Below are 24,241 nucleotides of genomic sequence, written 5' to 3'. Positions count from 1 at the left end.
GATCATCGGTGCCAGGCGCGCCGGTTCCCGTATCTCAGAAACGGCCACCCTCCTGGGTTTTCCACGTATGGCAGTGTCTAGGGTTTACAGAGAATGGTGCGATAAACATAAAACGTCCAGTCAGCAGCAGTCCTGTGGGCGAAAACAGCTTCTTGATGAGAGGTAGAAGGAGAATGGTAAGAATCGTGCAAGCTAACAGGTGGGCCACAAACAGGCAAATAACGGCGCAGAGTTAGACATTGCGTGCATGGAATGTGGGACAATTTTTTAAAACTTTTGACTACTTTACAGTTTCTCAATCGCTTTGACTCGCTTTTTTAAACAGTTAACATTTCTCTAAACTGTTGGTGCCATTGTCCCAACTCTATTGCATGTCTGCAAGATGTAGTAACTCACCTAAAACATTTAATTCATGCTTCAAAACCTAGTTATTGTGTCAGTAAATTGGCCAAAGCCACCAAAATGAAACTTTTTTTTTTTTGTCATCGTGTGAGCCGTACTGGTCAAAATGTTTAGATGCTTTTTGACAATCAACTTGAGAAATGTTTGTTATATACACATTTAAGTTTTGTTCTACTTTTTTGCTGACACTGACTGCTTACTGTACTATACCAGAATGCCAGTTTTGTCAAGCTGAATGCTATTGTGTATCACACTGAGCTTTTTAAGAGACCGATCTCAACAGTAGGTAAAAGTTTACTGGAAAAAAGTCAATACTGTAGTACACAGAAAAAGCATATGCACATTTGTAGCAAAGTGTTACATGTAAACAGAAAATTTACAATTGCATGTCCATATTTACATATTTCTTACATGTAAAATCATATATAGTGAACAGAACATTTTCCACAAAATGACATCCATGCAAAAAAAGAAAAAAAGAAATGCAAAAAAGAAAAACCTGTGGTAGTTCTGTTAAAAAAACAATAAATTGTACGTCCTCACAGTACGTGACACAAGAAGTTCCCATCTTCTTGGTGGACATCCTGCAATGATCACTGCAATGATCGCCTGTGATCTCCTCACAAGCAGCATTCATGGCAGAGACATCTGATCTTGTGCCCGATAGTCATATACTTTCCACCTCCATGCTGAACAAAACTCTTCTATCGGTTTCAGGAATGGGGAGGATGGAACTCCACTGTTATCCTTTCATGCGCAGCAAACCATTCCCTAACAATGTTGTTTCGGTGGAAGCTGACATTATCCCACACAATTACATCATTTGGCAAATCTGCTCTAACTAAACCGCTTTCGTGTTCTGTTATTAGGTCTCTGTAAAGTGTATTTAGGAAGGCCAGGGGAAGATGGGTGTTATAGGGCCCAATGTGTGGAATATGTGTGCTCACACCATTCTCAGAAATGGCAGCACACATTGCAATATTTCTCCCCAAGTTGGCCTGGTGTGCCAATTGTGGCTCGGGCGGCCAATGAGATTGCATTTGTGATTGCACTTCGGATCCCTCTTAGCCTGATGGAATTGTTGGCTATTACCATGTTGCAAATTTCTCGTTCCTGCCGATGGCTGAATACTGCTAGTCTGCCACCAGCATGAGGTCGTTGTGCAGTCCTATATATGACATGTAGAATTCACAAATGGACCATGTTACAGATAGTATATTGTATTCAAATTGTGCTGTATTACTGTATTACTGTATATTACTCATACATATCTTACATTGTGATTTTATTTTACAATTTACCTTTACAATAGTTGCTGTATTGTTGTGAATAAAATGCTGTAACAAAGGTAAAGAGCGAGTACATATTTACCTGTTTTCCCTACGGAATGGTTGCACTATTGATGACACTGTGGACCTGTTTACATAAGGCTGTACTTTAGGGGTGGCAGGTAACCTAGTGGTTAGAGCGTTGGACTAGTAACCGAAAGGTTGCAAAATCAAATCCCCAAGCTGACAAGGTCAAAATCTGTTCTTCTGAACAAGGCAGTTAAACCACTGTTCCTAAACCATCATTGAAAATAAGAATTTGTTCTTAACTGTTCTGCCTGTGATTATTATTATTTGACTATGCTGGTCATTTATGAACATTTGAACATCTTGGCCATGTTCCGTTGTAATCTCCACCCGGCACAGACAGAAGAGGATAGGCCACCCCTCATAGCCTGGTTCCTCTCTAGGTTTCTTTCTAGGTTTTGGCCTTTCCGGGGAGTTTTTCCTAGCCACTGTGCTTCTACACCTGCATTGCTTGCTGTTTGGGGTTTTAGGCTGGGTTTCTGTACAGCACTTTGAGATATCAGCTGATGTACGAAGGGCTACATAAAGAAATTTGATTTGATTGAAGTGAGTTGCATAGTTAAATAAAGGGTACAAAAAATAAACTCCCTGACCAGCCTCTTCCATTGTAAGACCATGGTTTATAACATGGTCCACAATTGTGGCTCTGATTTCATCAGGGCCTCTGTCTTCTACCTCTTCCCCTAAAACATCCACCACCACACATTCTTACACATCTTCTGATTTCTCTTCCACCAGCATGTGGCTGCTGTTCAGGGTTCTGATGTTCCTCCATGTTCAAAAATGTACTGATTGTGCTGTGGGAAAGCTCCATTATATATGCTTCCAAACTTGATTGGTTGATTGGTAAGATTGTGATTCCTATTTCATTACTATGTCACCTGGTAGGTAATTTGCCAATTTAGCAGACATCACAAACATTCCATGTTCCATATGTCATAGATATTTATGCAATATACATGTATGTCTGACAGATTGTGATAATTGAATGGATCATAAATGTAATGTAATGAAAGAATGTTTAGAAGTTGTGAAGAGTATGACAGTTTCACTGAGAATCAACTCATCAGTTTTAATCAGCAAGTCATGTGCATGTAGCTATTGTGCAAATTGTAGACAATTGTAAGTACGCTTTTGCACACATTTGCCAAAACACATGCAATTTGCTTAAATTAATAAGAAATTCAAATCTGGTGTGAACCAGAAACTAATTGTTCAGAGATTTGAACATATTGTTTTGAAAGAAATAATTCTCTTTTGAGAATTGAGCCAAAGCGATTGAGAAAATCTGTAATACATTTGTCCAAATACTTTCTTCAAATGGGGGGACTAGAGACATAAAATACGTTCATTTCTAAACGGTAAAACAGTCTGAATTCATATGGAGGGGAGTGTAGATCCCCTTATAAACATTTCACATAATAGTACATAATACTAAAGTCATAATGCATTCGTTTTTTAAAAAAGCATAGAGGTTAATCTATCTGTGAGCACAGTTGCTTAGGTGTGGTTTCTCACCTTGGTGAAATGGAGATCTGAGGTGAAAATAAGATCCTCTCCTCCTTAAAAATGCAGCCTACTTGGCCAAATGCCTTGTTTCCTTCCTACTATTCATATATCCTTATGGGTATAAGACATCTTTGCACTCTGAGGAGGCAGATTAACATCTGCTACAGGTGTGATTACAGACTGATGATCCTGTGATTACAGGTGATATGAGAATAGACTAAATAAATTACTTCGGTAATTGAATTCCTCCCTTCCTCCCCCAATCATTCCTGTACTTTTTTAACCAAATGAAATTGATTTATCATGCCCTGCCTGTTATATCTTGAGTACAGTGTCCCCTTGTGGTGAGTCCTCGCAGTAGCAGGGAGCAGTGTTAATAGAAAGGCTTTCACACCGCCCTGCATAGTGGTCGTCATTAGTTACCACAGCCACAAAGCCATAAACCCCGTTTATTTCCTCAATTTATCTTCTTAAAAATTGATTTTAAAACTTCACCCAACCTTAACCACACTGATAACCTTATGCCCAACCCGAACCTCAAATTAAGACCAAAAAGCACATTTTTGCTTTCATGAATTTCACAATATAGACCTAGCCAATTTTGACTTGGTGGCTGTGCTATCCATTTGAAACCCCGTATGCCTCATCTGTGTGTCCGTACTGCACAGAAAGGTAGGTTGTTATAACAACATAAAACCGATATTACAATCTATTTAATTTGTAATACGACAAGTATTTGTTTTGTTAGGATATGTGTACTGAAAAGTATGGGTTGTCAGTGCTTACGCGTGTTCTCTGCTGAAATAAACAGTTGTCTGTCTTAATCGGGTTCCCAAATGGCACAGCCGTCGAAGGCACTGCATCTCAGTTCGCGTCACGACAGTCTCTGGTTCGAATCCAGGATGTATCACATCCGGCCGTGATTGGGAGTCCCATACGGCGGCGCACAATTGCCCCAGTGTTTTCCGGTTTTGACCGGGGTAAGCCGTCATTGTAAATAATTTGTTCTTAACTGACTTGCCTAGTTAAATACAGGTTAAAATGTAAAAAAGGCTATGAATTTGGATTGAATCAAAGATCATGGATACACTAACAAGATGACATTGTCTCTCCGCCCTAACACTTGGAGTTGTTGTCCAAAAAGCGGCACCGCACTAGCTCCCGCCCATCCTTTCTTTGGATTAGTTATTGTAATCTGTTTTTTAAAATTCGTTTTGGTTACGTCAACCGCCTGTAATTCAATGGAGACGCTACTATATATGCATATCCGAGTGTTTTCTTAGTTGCCGTGATGTCACGTGTCCTACATAGATCAGTACACTCTTAACGTAACATTTCGGAACTTGTATTCGATCAAATAAACTTCATGTAGCCTCCATACAAAAATCCTTGCTTGGTGGGCGAAACAACGCCAACTGCTGGGAGACAGATTGAAGGCATTGTGTGATAGGAAAGACTGAGAACCTCACAAAGCCTAAGTGGCCCAGAAGACCCTTTGGCACTGTTAGCAAAGAGACTGTTCAAAGGAGTAGTACTACAGGTGTGCTGGGTGCTTGTGGTCTTTTTTATTACAAGATGTACACAAGTCATGGTAACATTTACATTTGATATAGAAATGACATTTGCCATGTACACGGACTATCTTGGGCTATGTACACCATTGCTTTGTAACAAAATGTTAATTTATTTTTATTTCAGAAACAGTATGAACAACATGCGTCTCTCTGTTCTGGAGGGTACGGGCTATAGACAGTTCAAAACATACAAACTTGAAGAATCGTTCCAATTCCAAACTGCACAGCAATAAAATCGGCACCAAATATTAAAAACGTTTCATCTCCAGTTACAATTATTACAGACCAGACATAGTATGCTAATGTTGTCATTTTGTATTTACCTTGTATAAACCTATAAAAAATATTGAACAGAGTTGAAATGTCAATACAGAGAATATGGCTGTTTATACACAGGCAGCCCAAGGTAACTTCAAAGCATGACAGCCCAATTATGGGTAAGAGCTGATCTGATTGGTCAATAGTTCAATTAGTGGAAAAATTATCAGAATTGGGCTGCCTGTGTAAACGCAGCCTACTTAATTTTACACAGGCATGAAGTAGTTTATCCAATGATCGGTAGAACAAACCAGGAACTGTCAACAGGTATAGATAAAGGCAATACAGTTTGCACTAATGAACACACCCCTGGCATGTCACCCACTTGCTCTCAAATCCCATTAACCCTGGCATATTCGTTGGACTTCTAATAAACTGGAGACAGAATAATAGTGTTAGGCTGCATTCACACAGCCAGCCTAATTCTGACCCCCCCCATTAATTTGTCTTTTGACCAATCACATCAAATCTTTCAGAGCTGATTAGTCAACAGACCAATTAGTGTAAAAAAAATCTGAATTCGGCTGCCTGTGTGAATGCAGCCTAAAACAGCATCACTTTGTCTGTACAGCGAATATCCCAGGGTTTATGGGATTCGAGAGCAAGACCTTGAAAGATTGTTCCAAGAAGGCGTAGAGCATGAACACAAACTTAAGTGATCTTAGGTTCAGAAATGATTACTACTTCTTGAAAGTATTTCTGCCAGCCCTTGATTTGCCAAACGGTTGCTTGCCAAACTGTTTCTTCTTGTTAAACATGGCCTTCTTCTTCCGTAGGGTCTTGACATCTCTACCTCGGACCCAATCGTCTCTCTGGGCCTCCCACTTGAGCTGCCTGACACCTGGAGGAGAAGAGCAACTTACTCTGCACCCTCTACTAAAGTTTGGTCATCTACTGTATTCAACAACCTGTTTGATATGAAATGTACCCTGACGTGGACTGAATTCAGTACCGTCTTAGGGTTGGTTAACTGTTAATCTCTCAAGCATGATGGAGCTATCTATTTTGTGCAACTTTGACAGGAACACTAGTGACTGAGTGTGCTCCAAACTGCTGTGAAGTTACTGACTCTCTCCATGTGGATATGCTGTAGTTAAGCTAGTAATCTAGCCAACTGAGTAAAGTCATTTATACAATTGGGCTTTTTTCTTCTTCTGTCAGGTGACACTAACTGTAGTATTCAATAAGACATGGGACATGTTTAATAGACTGTATTTAAGCCAAGGCTTACCTGCTTTGTCTTTGTTGGCCATGGCATTCATGCCGATGTTGTCAAACTTTGAGCCAGCATTTTCATCCAACATAAATCCAAACTGGGAAAAAAAATTAAATAGACATTTAGCATTCAGTGATATCCTTTTAGTTTCATCACAAGAAACTGTTCAACAAACTGACGGGTAGCATAACCGTAATAGGATAGCCATCAGCACGCCAACTTAACATTGGGAGATATGAGAAATATGATAGGCATGACCATCTCACCTCTTCAGCAGATGCAAACATGGCTGTGTCCTTTCCTTTGTGTTTCTTCCCTGGTTTGGAACCTACAAAATGGAAGAATGTCGACATGTCAGATAAGATTCTACACTTCTAAATGAGACTCAGAGCAGTTCAACAGTACACAATAGAGGCCCAGCTACTAACCTAGAGACCCAGTGTAGTTAAGATCCTCTGATGCCTTCCTCTTGCTCTTTTTAGAACCCGGAGTGATGTCTGGAACCTCCATCTCATCGTCAGAATCTTGAGGGGAAAACAATATTTTTGAAGAGTCAACTTTTTAATAGCCATTCACAATTATGCCCTTTTGAAAGTAATTTATGTTAAGAAAATTGACTTAAAATTACCGCCAAAAGCAAAATCACCATCATCAAGTTCTGGAACTGAAAGAGACAAGAAATTAGAGTTAAGTCTACACTCGTGGAGGCATGGGTTAATGGGACTTTCCACCATATTTCATAAACCAGTCATTTCATTTCAAACTAGTCAAGGGAAGTGAACAATTGCACACTTTGGGAGGAAGGAGAGATATTGGGACATAAACATACCTTCCTCATCATCATCCTCCCCAGCGGGGTCCATGAAGGCCCCTCCCTCCTCCTCCAGTTCATCTCCAAAGTCCTCCTCGTCCATACTGCCAAGGGACACCTCCTCATCATCCAGATCACCATCCAAGTCATCATCCAGGTCCGACTCATCCTCATCTCCACCCTTCTTCCCCTTCTTAGATTTGGCCTTAACATTGCTGCAACATGCACAAACAAAATGTCAGATATATCATTCAGTATAAAAAAATTAAATAAAAATCACTGGGAACCATTTCAATGCCTTGTTTGATAGGTGTACACATGAATCACTGATGATATCTGAATGCAAAGCTTTATCAAACTTGTACTTACCCTGCAAAGTCCAGGTCTGTTTCATCAATTGGCAAGTCAGTGAAGTAACTGTCTCCCTCGTATGAATCTGGACAGGGCGAGAAGGCAACCAAAAACGAGTCAACCAAAGATGAGCCTGAAGTCTGATATACATTGACCCATTTCCTGAATTTTGTCCAATAACAGTTTATTTCAGAGTCCTGGAACTTACCGAGCAGAGTCTCAAACTCATCATCGTCCACGTCCTCCACACTCTCGTTATCTCCATCTCCTCGTGGCCGACGCAGTGCCTTCTCCGCTTCTCGTTTCTTGAAGAACCTAGCGTGGGGAACGGGGCATTTAAAGACAGCCCAGAACGAGTCACTCAAACAATGTAACCATTACATTTTCTTTGCTGCCTTATTCACAATATATACATATATTTTTTTTAACCTGACACTGTTACTCAAAAGGTCCGTCTATATAATCATAAGTTACTCACCGATAGAAGAAGACCTCATCCACAGGAATCTGACTCTCCTTATTGGACAGGAACTCCTCACAGTTCACTGAGAGATGGGAGAAAGAAGACTTGCCTTACTTCTGCTCAATAAAGTGACCCCTTTATCATACTTTATAGTGATTCAAAAGACACACTCACCAGGTAAATTGTGGATGTTATTCATGGTCAGCTTCTGTTTGGGCTGCATAACTGTAGCGTCTGTGTTTTCTGTGAATGATTGAGATGAAAACAGTTTCAACCCAGGCGAAAAGGTAGGGTGAATAACTGATTTGGGGAATGAACTGAGACCAGACAGTTGACTAATAATGTGAACCGGGCAATGAAATGCATTTATGGTGGACTGAGAGAAAAAGGCAACTGAAAATGTTGGAAATATTACGTTTGCCCTTCAGTTGCTTGGGATTCCTGAAGACGAAGCGATCCAAGAACTTGCTGAGAGTGAAGTCCTGGAGAGGGTCTCCTGTGTAGTTGATGAACTCTCCCTGAGGACATGATGCAGAGGGGAAAGGGAGGAATTAAACACAGAAAAACTCAAGTGGGAGTCAGAAGGATAGTGAGGGCTAGCCCTGATACCCACTTGGGCCCATTGCTACACAGGCAACTTCTTTGTATTAATTTTTTGGTAATAAGGACAAAGTTTCCCCAAACATTAAAAAAAAAAAAAAAGTTAATTTTACCTGTAGGATTGTCTTGGCGAACAGTGACACTGATGGGTGGAAATGTGCAGAGAGCTGAGGGGGAAAGACAAGATGTAAAATAACAACATAAGTGGATTCTCCTATGGTACATCACCTTTTCTCAAGCAAGCCCGTAACACAGAGCACCTTTCTCTCGTCACACAACTGACGGCGTCCCAAATGGCACCCTATTATCGAGTGCAATATGGGCCCTGGTCAAAAGTAGTGCACTATATGGGGAAAAGGGTTCCACCTGGGATGCGCCCAATATTGTCATGAGGCTCACCCTGTGCAGCTCCCATAACGTGGTGTGGTCAGCCCCACAGAATAGGGGGTTTCTGTGTAACGGGTCGTAGGTATCCATACTCTTCCCACCTGGACAACAAAAGAACGAGTATGCATGAAGAGGGGGAAAGGTGACCACTGAATATACAGGAGTCACAATCAAAACATAATTATACTTACATTACAACACAAATGTTTACAATTTTATTTGATTTATTTTACCTTTATTTAACTAGGCAAGTCAGTTCAGAACAAATTCTTATTTTCAATGACGGCCTAGGAACAGTGCCTGTTCAGGGGCAGAACGACAGATTTTTACCTTGTCAGCTCGGGGATTTGAACATGAAACCTTTCGGTTACTAGTCCAATGCTCGAACCACTAGGCTACCCCACAATAATCAATGCATTTATAAGTATCTGGGTGTAGGAATTGAAAATAAAGTTAAGGGGGTGGTCTTAATAATAAATCTCACCTTCAATGTTTTGGTGATGTACCCACGACGATGCAGTGGGCTTCGGAATGATCTCACGCTGTCCTTCCTCCACCTTATCTGCATCTACAAACCTCTCCTCATCATCCTCTTCTTCCTTAAGATCTTTGAAATTCTCCTCTTCACCATCCTGCAATCATATCACAATAAGCGAGATCAAGTGACATGATGACAAAAATCATTAGAATAAATTAATCTAATGGCCGGTTTCCCAAATATAAATTAAGTCTAGTCCTGGACTAGTGTTAGACTGTGCCTGGGAAACTTTCCCCAAGAGTTCCATTATGTGATTGTGCACAATATGAAAATAACTAGTACTTTATTCTGATGTCATTGAGCTTGGCCTTACCCCACACTCCTGCAGCAGCAGCTTGAGGCCTGGTTTGGCCTTCATGACCTCTGATACAAGGAAGAGAGCCCCGCAGGCAAATGTAGGGTTCTGCTCACAGCTGACCTGCAGCAGCCTCTTCACAAAGCCTTTGACCCGCCGCAGGACGATGTCTGCCTTCAGAGACTTGTACAGCAGGTTGAGGAACATACTCTGCCTGGAGCACAGAGTCAGACCTGGGTCCATGAGCTTCCTGTAAACCAGAAAACATAGATGCGTCAATCAAGCATCATGATCATTGTATACTAAACAAAAATATAAACCGCAACATGTAAAGGGTTGGTCCCATGTTTCATGAGCTGAGTTGTTAGAGCATGGCGCTTGCAACGCCAGGATTGTGGGTTTGATTCCCACAGGGGACCAGTACGAAAAATAACAAAAATGAAAGCCCTCACTGCTGTAAGTCACTCTGGATAAGTGTCTCCTAAATTACTCAAATGTCAAACAAAAGATCTCAGAAATGTTCCATATGCACAGAAAAGCTTATTTCGCTCAGATTTTGTGCAAAAATATGTTTACATCCCTGTGAGCATTTCTCCTTTGCCAAGATAATTGATTTACCTGACAGGTGTGTCATATCAAGATGATTAAACAGCATGATCATTACAGAGGTGCACCTTGTGCTAGGGACTATAAAAGGCCACCCTAAAGTGTTCAGTTGTCACAACACAATGCCACAGATGTCTCAAGTCTCGAGGGAGCATGAAATCGACATGATGACAGCAGGAATGTCCACCAGAGCTGCTTCCAGAGAATTGAATGTTAATTTCACTACAATAAGCCGCCTCAAACATTGTTTTTGAGAATTAGGCAGTACGTCCAACTGGCCTCACAACCGCAGACCACGTGTAACTACGCCAGCCCAGGACCGCCACATCTGGCTTCTTATCCTGCGGGATCATCTAAGACCAGTCACCCGGAAAGCTGATGAAACTGAGGAGTATTTCTGTCTTTGATGAAGCCACTTTGAGGGGAAAAATGTATTCTGATTGGCTGGGCTTGGCTCCCAAGTGGGTGGGCATATGCTCTCCCAGGCCCACCCATGGCTGCGCTCCTGCCGAGTCATGTGAACCCATAGATTAAGGCCTACTGAATTTATTTCAATTGACTAATTTCCTTATATGAACTGTAACTCAGTAAACTTGTGTATATTTTTGTTCAGTACAGTCAACGGTATGTTTACTAGAACACAGACTAAGAAAGTGCAAAATGAGGTCCCATGACTAAATACTATCAAGTTAGTATAAATTAGACAACTATTAAGAAACAGACAGCAAACAAATTCACATTTTTTGGGGGACAGGATTTGATACAACATACAGCCATTCTTCTTGATCACACCAGCAAGTCTAGAAGTGCAGTTTACCTGTAGAGAGCCACATAGTAGCGGTCTGAGACGATCTGCTGAGAGTCCATCACCTGGAAGAGCAGCATGAGAGCCTGGACGGCAGTGTTGAACTTCGCCAGGTGCACTACTTTAAACAGCGTGTTCAGCTGCTCCTTCACCTTTTCGTCCCCGGCCTTGGCGTAGGGATAGGCCCTGTTCACGCCCGACAGCAGGGCGCTCAGCATCTTGGACTCCACATCCTTCTTCTTAATGCAGGCTCGGAAGAAGGAGAAGTAGATGGAGATGAGTTTGCTGGCCAGCTCGGCCTCGTCGTGGCTCAGCAGCACCTGGTTGAGGAAGCACACAGCGTAGTACTGGGCCTTCAGGTTGATGTTGGGCCTGAACATGAGGCGCTCCACCTCGCTGCACACCACCGCCTTCATGTTGGAGTGCTTGTGCAGCAGGGTCTCCAGCAGGTACGAGGCCTTGGCTGCCGTCTTGTACTCAGGGTCTCCCAGCTTGTTGACCACCTGGATGAGAAGGGCCCTCTCCTGTTCGGGCCGGTTGAGCAGCAGCTCGTGGGCAGTGGCCAGAGATTTGGCCTTGGTGGTTGCCACCGTGTCGTGGGCGAGTTCGTCCAGGGCCACCACGAACTCAGCCACGTGGTACTTCAGAAGGTGCTCAAAGTACCACAGGACGAGGCGGCGGTCGCGCGCGTCCTTGTTCCCGCTCGCCTTCTGCTCCAGCTTGTCAAAAGGATGCTGGGCGAAGGTCCTGAGCTTGCGGTTCACTGGCAGCAGGTCAGACATGAAGAGCTCTCGGAGAGTGTCCAGAGCCATCAGCCCCTGTCTGCGACTACCCTTCTTCTTCACCATGGAGACCAGGTTCTCCACATGCTCTATGCTCTGTACCGGGGCATCCTGGATCAGAACTGTCATGGCTGCCATCCTGTCAGCCAGCGTGCCTGCGGAGACCACATTTTTCATCCAGGCTGAGTTGGCCCCCTTCTGCATGTTCTTCTTGCTCTTGTAGAGCCCTGTCTCAGCCTCAAACAGCTTTATAGCCAGGGCCTTGTACTGGGAAACTTGAGACTCATCCTGTGGGTTAGAGGTACCCTCTGCAGTGTACTCCAGGTCAAACCACTTGCCACCTGGTTTGATCAGAAGCAGCTGCCTCGGCTGAAACTCAAATAAGTTGGCATTTAGTTTAGCTTTCTTTCCAGTGGCTGGGACGCTGGTTTTTGCTGTCTCTTTATTTTTCTTATTCTTTGTCTCCACTGTAGATGTGGCAGGCAGGTCCTTGCCTTTAGGCTCTGGTTTGGGCTTCTGATCACCTGACTTGGCTTTCTTGGCATCAGCCTTTTTGCTCTCCTTTTGGCTCGCCTCTGCCTTCTCTTCCTCTGTAGGCTCATCTGGGACAATCTGTTGGTCTTTGTATGAGCGGATGCCCAGCTTGGTGATGAATGTCTCCAACTCGCCAGGTTCCAGGTCATCTATGGCTCCTTTCTTTCCACCGTCGATCAGCTCGTTCTCATCAATGATGGCGTCAAGCAGGGCAAAGTCAGCCTACCCCAGCACAAGAAAAAAGCCAAGAGAAAAAGTGATTGAACAGTCATGACTTGTCTGTGAACATTACCAAGTACAACCACTTGCAAGCAGCTAACGTTAGTTATATCGTACCTTGCCTGGAAACCTGATGTTGAATTGTAATTGAATTCTACATCGAGCAGACATTTGCGTTTGCATCTCAGACCTCTAACAAGCCAGAATGAGTAAAATTATATTTTAACTTAGTTAACAGTTGTCCGTTCAGTTGGTCCTCTGTGATACAATATATCCACAGGTAACGTTAAGTCACAATTAAATCCACAACCGGACTTTGTGCGTCCAGAGTTCTATAACCTGAAGCATGCTCACAAAATGACAATACATGCAGGCCAAACATGTATACGTGCCGAACTTGTGCACATGTTTACATGGTTCTGCGAATGCTTCAGGGGATATTAATCTGAATGTACAATGAGCGCTTTGATACGGTGATTTAATTATACATTCCTGTGGACATAGTGTATTGCATTCTTTCCGTCAAAAGACCAACATCCGTAACAACCGGTAGAGTATGTTTAAATGTATATTTATTCAACATACTGGCGTGTAGAGATCGTGAGAAGAAACTTTCCAGATTCAAACACTAACTTTTGCACGACGTAGAATTCAATGCAATTAATCGTCGGGTTTCAAGGCAACTAGCTAGCTAAGTTAGCTACCTAGCATCATCGTCAATAACTACTGGCAATGCTAGATAAAGCGTAGCAAATTCGAACAAATACAGAAAGCATTAACAGTTGAACAAACAGTTGATTCGATATTTTGGGAGAAAATGGCACGTGTTTAGTGGTAGCAGTAGGATAAATGTGCTAGTTAGCATGAGGTGCTAGCCTCAAATGACGTTACTTACTCGGGTTCCACCCAAACGTAAAACCTCGTCCAAATTAAATTCGTCGTCCGGTTGAGGACCATCTCCATTGATTTCTTCTTCCTCATCTCCATCGTTGTCATTTTCAAACTCGTCCTTTGCATTTACAAAATGTGTTTTGGCTAATGCCTTACGGTTCTTTCCTTTCGGTGCCATGCTGAAAGCAGCATGTAGAAAAATGACAGGACCTGGAAGGAAAGTGTGTACAGTAACTGCCTTACTATCGTCGAAAGCAATTATTTGTGATCTTCATATCCAGCTTGATTTCAGCTTGTGTTTTATTTTGTTATCCAAATCCACATGATTAGTAGTGTATAGGATTTTATGGATTATATTTCTGATTTATATGTATCAAACAGGACTGTTGGAACTAAAAGTTCAAAGTTCACAAGTCAATTTCATCCAATCAAAAGTTTTGTTACCGGCTTTGCAAAGAATGGGCGAGATAGTTTGCACATTCTAAACCATTCCATTTATCTGAAGTGAACTCTCACTCACCCGGGGCACCACGCCATGCAAAACAAACCAACCCAAATACTGTCCAATCAGAAATGTTGTTGGCGTAAGAAGGCGGATGTACAAGCACTTTTTGAGTGAGGTAATAAATAGGCCATAGTGGCGAAATTATTACAGTATCTCCAAATTAAACACTGGGGTGATAGATGTGCAGAAGATGAGTGTGCAAGTAGCGGTACTGGGGTGCAAAGGAGCAAAATAAATAACAATATGGTGATGAGGTAGTTGGATGGGCTATTTACAGATTGGCTATGTACAGGTGCAGGTGATCTGTGAGCTGCTCTGACAGCTGGTGCTTAAAGCTAGTGAGGGAGATATGAGTCTCCAGCTTCAGTAATTTTTGCAGTTTGTTCCAGTCATTGGCAGCAAAGAACTGGAAGGAAAGGTGGAATTGGCTTTGGGGGTGACCAATGAAATATACCTACTGGAGCGTGTGCTGTGGGTGGGTGGGTGCTGCTATGGTGACCAGTAAGCTGAGATAAGGTGGGGCTTTACCCAGCAACGACTTATAGATGACCTGGAGCCAGTGGGTTTGGCGACGGATATGAAGCGAGGGCCAGCCAACGAGAGCATACAGGTCGCAGTGGTGGGTAGTATTATGGGGCTTTGGTAACAAAACGGATGGCACTGTGATAGACTGCATCCAATTTGCTGAGTAGAGTGTTGGAGGCTATTTTGTAAATGACATCGCCGAAGTTAAGGATCGGTAGGATAGTTAGTTTTACTAGGGTATGTTTGGCAGCGTGAGTGAAGGCTGCTTTGTTGCGAAATAGGAAGCCGATTCTAGGTTTAATTTTGGATTGGAGATGCTTAATGTGAGTCTGGGAAGGAGAGTTTACAGTCTAACCAGACACCTAGGTATTTGTAGTTGTCCACATATTCTAAGTCAGAACCGTCCAGAGTAGTGATGCTGTAGGTGTGGGCAGCGATCGGTTGAAGAGCATGCATTTAGTTTTGCTTGCATTTAAGAGCAGTTGTAGGCCACGGAAGGAGAGTTGTATGGCATTGACGCTCGTCTGGAGGTTATTTAACACAGTGTCCAAAGAAGGGCCAGAAGTATACAGAATGGTGTTGTCTGGGTAGAGGTGGATCAGAGAATCGCCAGCAGCAAGAGTGACATCATTGATGTATACAGAGAAAAGAGTTGGCCTGAGGATTGAACCCTGTGGCACCCCCATAGAGACTGCCAGAGGTCTGGAAAACAGGCCCTCCGATTTGACACACTGAACTCTATCAGAGAAGTAGTTGGTGAACCAGGCGAGGCAGTCATTTGAGAAACCAAGGCTGTTGAGTCTGCTGATAAGAATGTGGTGATTGACAGAGTCGAAAGCCTTGGCCAGGTTGATGAATACAGCTGCACAGTATTGTCTCTCATCGATGGCGGTTATGATATCGTTTAGGACCTTGAGCGTGGCTGAGGTGTACCCATGACCAGCTCGGAAACAAGATTGCATAGCGGCGAAGGTACGGTGGGAATCGAAATGGTCGGTGATCTGTTTGTTAACTTGGCTTTTGAAGACCTTAGAAAGGCAGGGTAGGAGAGATATGGGTCTAGAGTGTTTCACCCTTTGAAGAGGGGGATGACTGCGGCAGCTTTCCAAATTTTGGGGATCTCAGATGATACGAAAGAGAGGTTGAACAAGCTAGTAATAGGGGTTGCAACAATTTCAGTGAATACTTTTAGGAATAGAGGGTCCAGATTGTCTAGCCCTGCTGAATTGTAGGGATCCAGATTTTGCAGCTCTTTCAGAACATCAGCTATCTAGATTTGGGTGAAGGCGAAATGGGGGAGGCTTGGGCAAGTTCTAGTGAGGGGTGCAGGGCTGTTGACCGGGGTAGCCAGGTGGAAAGCATGGCCAGCTGTAGAAAAACGCTGATTGAAATTCTCAATTATTGGGGATTTATCGGTGGTGACAGTGTTTCCTAGCCTCAGTGCAGTGGGCAGCTGGGAGGAGGTGCTCTTATTCTCCATGGACTTTACAGTGTCCCAGAACATTTTGTAGTTAGTGCTACAGGATGCAAACTTCTGTTTGAAAAAGCTAGCCTTTGCTTTCCTAACTGCCTGTGTATATTGGTTCCTAACTTCCCTGAAAAGTTTCATATCGCGGGGGCTATTCGATGCTAATGCTGTACGCCACAGAATGTTTTTGTGCTGGTCAAGGGCAGTCAGGTCTGGAGTGAACCAAGGGCTGTATCTGTTCCTGGTCCAACATTTTTTTGAATGGGGCATGCTTATTTAAGATGGTGAGGAAAGCACTTTTAAAGAATAACCAGGCATCCTCTATTGATGGAATGAGGTCAATATCCTTCCAGGATACCCAGGCTAGGTCGATTAGAAAGGCCTGCTCGCTGAAGTGTTTTAGGGAGTGTTTGACAGTGATGAGGGGTGGTCGCTTGACTGCAGACCCAATACGGACGCAGGCAATGAGGCAGTGATTGCTGAGATCCTGGTTGAAGAAAGCAGAGGTGTATTTGGAGGGCAGGTTGGTTAGGATGATATCGATGAGTATGCACATGTTTATGGATTTGGGGTTGTACCTGGTGGGTTCATTGATCATTTGTGTGACATTGAGGGCATCAAGCTCAGATTGTAGGATGGCTGGGGTGTTAAGCATGTCCCAGTTTAGGTCACCTAACAGCACAAGCTCTGAATATAGATGGGGGGCATTCAATTCACATATGGTGTCCAGGGCACAGCTGGGGGTAGAAGGGGGTCTATAGCAAGTGGCAACGGTAAGAGACTTGTTTCTGGAGAGGTTGATTTTTAAAAGTAGAAGCTCAAATTGTTTGGACACAGACCTGGATAGTAAGACAGAACTCTGCAGGCTATCCCTGCAGTAGATTGAAACTCCGCCCCCTCTGGCAGTCCTGTCTTGTCGGAAAATGTTATAGTTAAGGATGGACATTTCTGGGTTTTTGGTGGTCTTCCTAAACCAGGATTCAGACACAGCTAGGACATCCGGGTTGGCAGAGGGCAGTGAATTAAGCAAACTTAGGGAGGAGACTTCTAATGTTAACATGCATGAAACCAAAATAGATATTGTAGCCCAAGGAGTGGCTGTTGGGCCTATTCGGCTAGCCGGGAGATGGGCCTAGCAGATGAGCCTAGCAATGGCTAACTGACTACTAGCTAGTAGCTGGCTAGCTTTTGATGGGGGTTCTGGTTCTTAAGTATAAAAAATAGCAGATCCGTACCACATTGGGTGAGGCTGGTTGCAGGAGAGTATATTCAGTCTGTAGATGGAAAGTGATATTACAATATGTACAAAAATTTTGCAACAAAAAAAAGGAAAAACTATTTACACGGGACACGACGAAACACGTCTGACTGCTATGCCATCTTGGGTGGACCAAACACTTTTGAATCTGCTAGCTTGCTAGTTGGCTACACTCGTGGAGTCTGAGGAATTAATGCATATTCTGCCAAAGTCTGTCATGTAAAGTTGGGCTGTAGTTTGACAAGATATTGTACGTGGGCCTATGAAACGCAGTTAGCTGATCCCTGCCGGTGTGCTTTCAGTTGTCTCTCTCATGCTCCTGTGCAGTCAGGCTTGATGTCCCTTTCTGGGAAAGTATAACGTTAGTAGCCTACTGTTACAGTGGAACATTGTCTGAGTGTTGTAACTAGCTAGATAACTGTGTCAATGAGGACAGTTAGAGCACTGCAGAGTTTTAGTCCTTGTCCTTGCCCTTGTCCACCACCATCATCTGGTAAGATCAGTTTCTCTATTTCAGCCTTACTAGTTATGGATATCTCTCATTGGAATTGTATCCACAGTCATTTCAGTCTATGTCTAGTTTCTATCAGAAATCTGTATCTAAATGTTAACTTCTTCTTTATAGTTAGATCATGGGGCAGATAAACTAATGCCAAGGAACTCAATGCTCAGCCACCTAACCTCTGAGATCAAAGCTACAGGTCCTATCTCAGTGGCAGAGTACATGAGGTTCTCACTAACCCAGTCAAGGTAGGTAACTACCACCTGATCAATTCACACGCACGCACACCCACACAGTACAGAAACCAGTCAGACAGTGCCACTGTTCTTTAAAGATATGTTTGTTTCAGAGATGAAACGGTCTGTTTATTTTTCAGGGCTATTATGTGCAGAATGATATGCTTGGGCCAGATGGAGATTTCATCACAATGCCAGAAATTAGTCAGCTCTTTGGGGAGGTAAGCATTTTCATCAGAACCATATTTCAATTCATGTTAATCAATACATGTATGGATTGCTGTGTTGTAGATGTATGCATATACATGCTTTATCAACAGTCTTTCTATGTTCGAGTTTCTTTATGTTGTTCCATACCAAAGCCCTGAGTGACGACGATGATGGTTTCAGCTTATCCTTTCTCTGTCTGTAGCTGCTGGGGATCTGGTGTTTAAGTGAGTGGATGGGAGCAGGGAAGCCCAGTCACTTCCAGTTAGTGGAGTTTGGACCAGGAAGAGGCTCCTTGGCCAATGACATTCTCAGTATGTACAGTACCATTCACAAGTATTTACAGTACCATTCACAATTTTGGACACACCTACTCATTCAAGTGTTTTTCTTTATTTTTACTATTTTCTACATTGTACAATAATAGTGAAGACATCAAAACTTTGAAATAACACATATGGAATCATGTAGTAACCAAAAAAAGTAAAACAAATCTAAATATATTTGAGATTCTTCAAAGTAGCCACTCTTTGCCTTGATGACAGCTTTGCACATTCTTGGCATTCTCTCAACCAGCTCCATGAGGTAGTCACCTGGAATGCATTTCAATTAACATGTGTGCCTTGTTAAAATTATTTTCTTTCCTTAGTGCATTTGAGCCAATCAGTTGTGTTGTGACAAGGTAGGAGTGGTATACAGAAGATGGTCTTTTACCAAATAGGGCTAAGTCCATATTGTGGCAAGAACAGCTCAAATAAGCAAAGAGAAATGACAGTCCATCATTACTTTAAGACATGAAGGTCAGTCAATCTGGAAAATGGCAAGAGCTTTGAAAGTTTCTTCAAGTGCAGTTGCAAAAAACATCAAGCGCTATGAGGAACTGGCTCTCATGAGGACCGCCACAGGAAAAGAAGACCCAGAGTTACCTCTGCTGCAGAGGATATGTTCATTAGTCACCAGCTTCAGAAATTGCAGCCCAAATAAATGCTTCACCGAGTTCAAGTAACAGACACATCTCTTCATCAACTGTTCAGAAGAGACTGTGACTCAGGCCTTCATAATTGAATTGCCACAAAGAAACCACTACTAAAGGACACCAATAATAAGAAGACACTTGCTTGGGCCAAGAAACACGAGCAATGGATATTAGACCTGTGGAAATCTGTCCTTCGGTCTGATGAGTCCTAATTTGAGATTTTTAGCTCCAAACGCTGTGTCTTTGTGAGATGCAGAGTAGGTGAACGGATGATCTCCACGTGTGGTTCCCACCGCGAAGCATGGAAGAGGAGGTGTGATGTAGGGGTGCTGTGCTGCAGCGATACGCCACAGCGATACGCCATACCATCTGGTTTCCGCTTAATGGGACTAAGAAGGAGAGTGATGGAGTGCTGCATCAGATGACCTGGCCTCCACAATCACCTGACCTCAACCCAATTGAGATGATTTGGGATGAGTTGGACCTCAGAGTGAAGGAAAAGCAGCTAACAAGTTCTCAGCATATTTGGGAATTCCTTCAAGGCAGTTGGGAAATTATTCCTCATGATGCTGGTTGAGAGAAAAGGGTGGCTTCTTTGAAGAATCTCAAATATATTTTGAGTTAACACATTTTTTGCTTACTACATGATTCCATATGTTATTTCATAGTTGTCATGTCTTTTTGTTTTTTTTAAATACAGAAAAAAACGTGAAAGAGTAGATGTGTTCAAACTTTGGACTGGTACTGTATGCCCAGTCTCGTGATGCTATGTCCTACTACTACATGGCCAACTGCTTTGTAAACAGACCGTATTCATGCGAGTTCAATATATGACCAGTGGAGGGAGCAATTTCCACATTTAGTCCATCGATCTAATAAGCTAAACTGCTAAACAATACGCTGTCTGTCTGTCTGTGTTGTCCAGGTCATCAGTCAGCTGCGTGGGGCTGCTGTCTCAGTGCACCTTGTGGAGGTGAGTTCTAAACTGAGCCAGGCTCTGACGAGGGACCAGAGCCAGGGGTGGGCCAGGAAGGATGAGCCTGTGTACCGCCAGGGGACCACCACCACAGGCCTCCCCATCTCCTGGTGCCGCAACCTGGATGACGTCCCCAGAGTTGGTAATCTATAGTTTTAAATGGGGTAATTGTAGTTAATGTCATGTTGGATTACGTGTCTAGAGGTAGACGTAGTATTGAAACTTGGCTGGAGACTAATGATGCATGTTCTAATACTTAGTCATTTAGCTATGGTAAGAGTTTAATTTACTGGGTGTGAATTTGTTATTGACTGGCACTTTTTTTTCTTTCATACAGGCTTCCGCAATCTACCTTGCTCATGAGTTCTTTGACGCCTTACCCATCCACAAATTCCAGGTACATTTACTTTATCAGCTATTTGGATGAGACATATAGATCTTGATAACAGATCACAAGTCTTTGGAAAAACATGAATTGTAAGTGCCATTTGATCCGTTGCGTTGTGCATTGATTGTGACGTGGGCACAGAGAACAAAGGGCTGGAGGGAGGTGATGGTGGATATTGACTTAGATGAGCCAGGCGAGCTGAGGTTTGTCATAGTGCCAGCTCCCACTCTTGCCTCTCCTCAGCTCATACAGGTGAGTGCTGCGTGTTGATGATTGCAGCTGTTTTTATTACATTTTTTTTATGTCAATATCCAATCATTTCTGTGTAACAATTAAAGAACCTTACTGTGGTTGTTTTCAATTAAAATTGTCAAAAAGAAACACAAATGCTTCTTAGGAAAGAGCAATTTCTCAAGCAAGCTAGAAAGGTAGGACTGTGGGAGTGGTCTGAGTGGGGATGGGATGTCACCAGGCAGGCCAAAACTCCATACCACCAAAACAGGCTGAAATTTCAAGTGGTCTTTTCAAACAAGCCTTACAATACAAGTGCATTATCATCAATTTCACAGTATTATTTCAACCTCATAGTGTGGAAATGGACACTAAGTGAACAAAACAGTATTAAAACCTTCTTAATTTTGAGTTGCACTCCCCTCTTTTGTCCCCTCAGAACAGCCTCAATTCATCGGCTCATGGACTCTACGAGGTTTCGAAAGTGTTCCACACGGATGCTGGCCACACGGATGTTGACTCCAATGCTTCCCACAGTTGTGTCAAGTTAGACCATACTTGAGAGACGCAAGAAACTGTTGAGCGTGGGGGGAAAAAGCGTTGCAGTTCTTGACACAAACCGATGTGCCTACTACGATACTCTGTTCAAAGACACTTAAATATTTTTACTTTCTCATTCACCCTCTGAATAGCACACAATCCATGCCAATTCATGTCAATTGTCTCAAGGCTTAAAAATCCATCTTTAACTCATCTACTCCCCTTCATCTACACTTATTGAAGTGGATTTAACATGTGACATTAATTAAGGGGTCATAGCTTTCACCTGGTCAGTCTGTCATGGAAAGAGCAGGTGTTTCTAATGTTTTGTACACTCGGTGTATATACAGTTGAAGTCGGAAGTTTACATACACTTAGGTGGGAGTCATTAAAACTCTTTTTTTCAACCACTCCACTAATTTCTTGTTAACGAACTATAGTTTTGGCAAGTCTGTTAGGACATCTACTTTGTGCATGACACAAGTAATTTTTCAAACAATTGTTTACAGACATATTATTTCACTTATAATTCACTGTATCACAATTTGAGTGGGTCAGAAGTTTACATTCACTAAGTGTACTGTGCCTTTAAGCAGCTTGGAAATTTCTAGAAAATGATGTCATGGCTTTAGAAGCTTCTGATAGGCTAATTGACATCATTTGAGTCAATTGGAGGTGTACCTGTGGATGTATTTCAAGTCCAACCTTCAAACTCAGTGCCTCTTTGCTTGACATCATGGGAAAATCGAAAGAAATTAGCCAAGATTTCAGAAAAAATTGTAGAGTCTGGTTCATTATTGGGAGCAATTTCCTAACTCCTGAAGGTACCATGTTCATCTGTACAAACAATAGTACGCAAGTATAAACTCCATGGGACCACGCAGCCGCCATACCGCTCGGGAAGAAGGCACGTTCTGTCTCCTAGAGATTCATGTATTTTGGTGTGAAAAGTGCAAATCAATCCCAGAACAACAGCAGGACCTTGTGAAGATGCTGGAGGAAACAGGTACAAAAGTATCTATATCTACAGTAAAATACAAATCCTATATCGAAATAACATGGGGACAAAGATTGTACTTTTTGGAGAAATGTCCTCTGGTCTGATGAAACAAAAAAAGGACTGTTTGGCCATAATGATCATCGTTATGTTTGGAAGGAAAAGGGGGAGGCTTGCAAGCTGAAGAACACCATCCCAACCGTGAAGCATGGGGGTGACAGCATCATGTTGTGGGGATGCTTTGCTGTAGGAGGGACTGCTGCACTTCAGAAAATAGATGGCATCATGAGGGGGGAAAATGATGTGGATATATTGAAGCAACATCTCAAGACATCAGTTAAAGTTAAATCTTGGTCGCAAATGGGTCTTTCAATTGGACAATGACCCCAAGCATACTTTCAAAGTTGTGGCAAAATGGCTTAAGGACAACGAAGTCAAGGTATTGGAGTGGCCATCACAAAGCCCTGACCTCAATCCTATAGAAAATTTGTGGGCAGAACTGAAAAGGTGTGTGTGTGAGCAAGGAGGCCTACAAATCTGACTCAGTTACACCAGCTCTGTCTGGAGGAATGGGCCAGAATTTTTTATATTTATTATTATTATTTTTTTAACCTTTTATTTAACCAGGCAAGTCAGTTAAGAACATATTCTTATTTTCAATGACGGCCTGGGAACAGTGGGTTAACTGCCTGTTCAGGGGCAGAACGACAGATTTGTACCTTGTCAGCTCGGGGGTTTGAACTCGCAACTTATTGCAAATTCACCCAACTTATTGTGGGAAGCTTGTGGAAGGCTACCCAAAACGTTTGACCCAAGTTAAACAATTTAAAGGCAATGCTATCAAATACTAATTGAGTGTATGTAAACTTCTGACCCACTGGGAATGTGATGAAAGAAATAAAAAAATCATTCTCTCTGCTATTATTCTGACATCTCACATTCTTAAAATAAAGTGGTGATCCTAACTGACCTAAGATGGAATTTTTACTAGGATTTAATGTCAGAAATGTTGATAAACTGAGTTTTATATGTATTTGGCGTAAGGTGTATGTAAACTGTAAAACACGGAAAATCACGTTTTTGATTCAGTTTTTCTTGAGTTTTGTATCATATTGTACAACAGCCGATGAAACTAACACTGTAAAAGTGTGAAGAAATGTGATCAATATTATTTGCTGATAGTTACTGGTTGAAAATACAATTCACACTTAACCGGTTTTGCATGGGTGTGGTTTTGGCTTGCATGGTGACATCACCAGGCGGTATCAGTTAATAGACCAATAAACGAGAGTTCCAAACCTCTCTGCCAATAACAGCCACTTTTGTGACCCAGAAATGATTTTGAATTGAGATTAAAACGGCTGCATTGGGCCTTTCACTTTTTTAAAATTAAATTACAAAGATAATAAAAAGAAAATCTGTTCAATATCTTTGCCTAAGCCTTTGTTTTATGGTACATAGACACAAACACACCCACAAATTGCTCAACAAACTCCTTTTTCCTTAAAAGTTTGACGACTCTCCAGCATCTGTCTTTTATTACCCACGTTTATGCAATATATACAGTACCAACCTATTTCATCTGGTCTCTCTGGAAGAGTGCAGGGGCTTTGAACAGCGTGCCAAAGCCTGACATCATGAGTGATCTTGGGTGAAACCCCCTTACTGGTTTGAGATCCCGACTAATGGCTGCAGCCTGTGCCTGACAGGCATGTGTATCTCAGGTTCCACATATTGTAGTAGAGTTTATTAACCTTAACGCTGTTCTCTTTACGC

The 24,241-nt window shown here is 42.5% G+C and overlaps 1 protein-coding gene and 1 long non-coding RNA gene across 4 annotated transcripts; one reads left to right on the top strand and one right to left on the bottom strand.

The window, feature by feature from the left end:
- Positions 1-4,809: 4,809 nt before the first annotated feature.
- On the bottom strand, positions 4,810-14,315 carry LOC118386687 (CCAAT/enhancer-binding protein zeta). Of its 2 annotated transcripts, XM_052523369.1 has the most exons (18): positions 14,177-14,315; positions 13,661-13,866; positions 11,243-12,768; positions 9,838-10,069; positions 9,471-9,618; positions 8,999-9,087; positions 8,713-8,766; positions 8,415-8,517; positions 8,174-8,242; positions 8,015-8,081; positions 7,745-7,851; positions 7,555-7,621; positions 7,204-7,400; positions 7,003-7,038; positions 6,803-6,898; positions 6,641-6,702; positions 6,390-6,471; positions 4,810-5,999 (listed from the first exon to the last, which is right to left on the bottom strand). In XM_052523369.1, exons 2-18 carry the CDS (start codon positions 13,832-13,834, stop codon positions 5,839-5,841), a joined length of 3,270 nt encoding a protein of 1,089 aa, XP_052379329.1. In that variant the 5' UTR covers positions 13,835-13,866; positions 14,177-14,315; the 3' UTR covers positions 4,810-5,838. The 2 variants fall into 2 exon arrangements, with proteins under 2 accessions (XP_052379329.1, XP_052379328.1); XM_052523368.1 differs by lacking the exon at positions 14,177-14,315 and having other exon boundaries at positions 13,661-14,124.
- A 47-nt stretch (positions 14,316-14,362) lies between these two features.
- Positions 14,363-23,861, top strand: LOC118386689 (uncharacterized). 2 transcript variants are annotated; one of them, XR_008140670.1, is made up of 8 exons: positions 14,363-14,780; positions 18,038-18,162; positions 18,291-18,371; positions 18,563-18,671; positions 20,259-20,451; positions 20,647-20,706; positions 20,839-20,949; positions 21,368-23,861. It is a non-coding gene; the product is annotated as an uncharacterized LOC118386689 (long non-coding RNA). The 2 variants fall into 2 exon arrangements; XR_008140669.1 differs by lacking the exon at positions 20,839-20,949.
- Positions 23,862-24,241: the final 380 nt, after the last annotated feature.

The sequence above is a fragment of the Oncorhynchus keta genome, chromosome 8, assembly GCF_023373465.1.
Source record: "Oncorhynchus keta strain PuntledgeMale-10-30-2019 chromosome 8, Oket_V2, whole genome shotgun sequence".
In the NCBI taxonomy this organism is placed as follows: Eukaryota; Metazoa; Chordata; class Actinopteri; order Salmoniformes; family Salmonidae; genus Oncorhynchus; species Oncorhynchus keta.
This window is presented reverse-complemented; position numbering and strand designations above follow the sequence as displayed.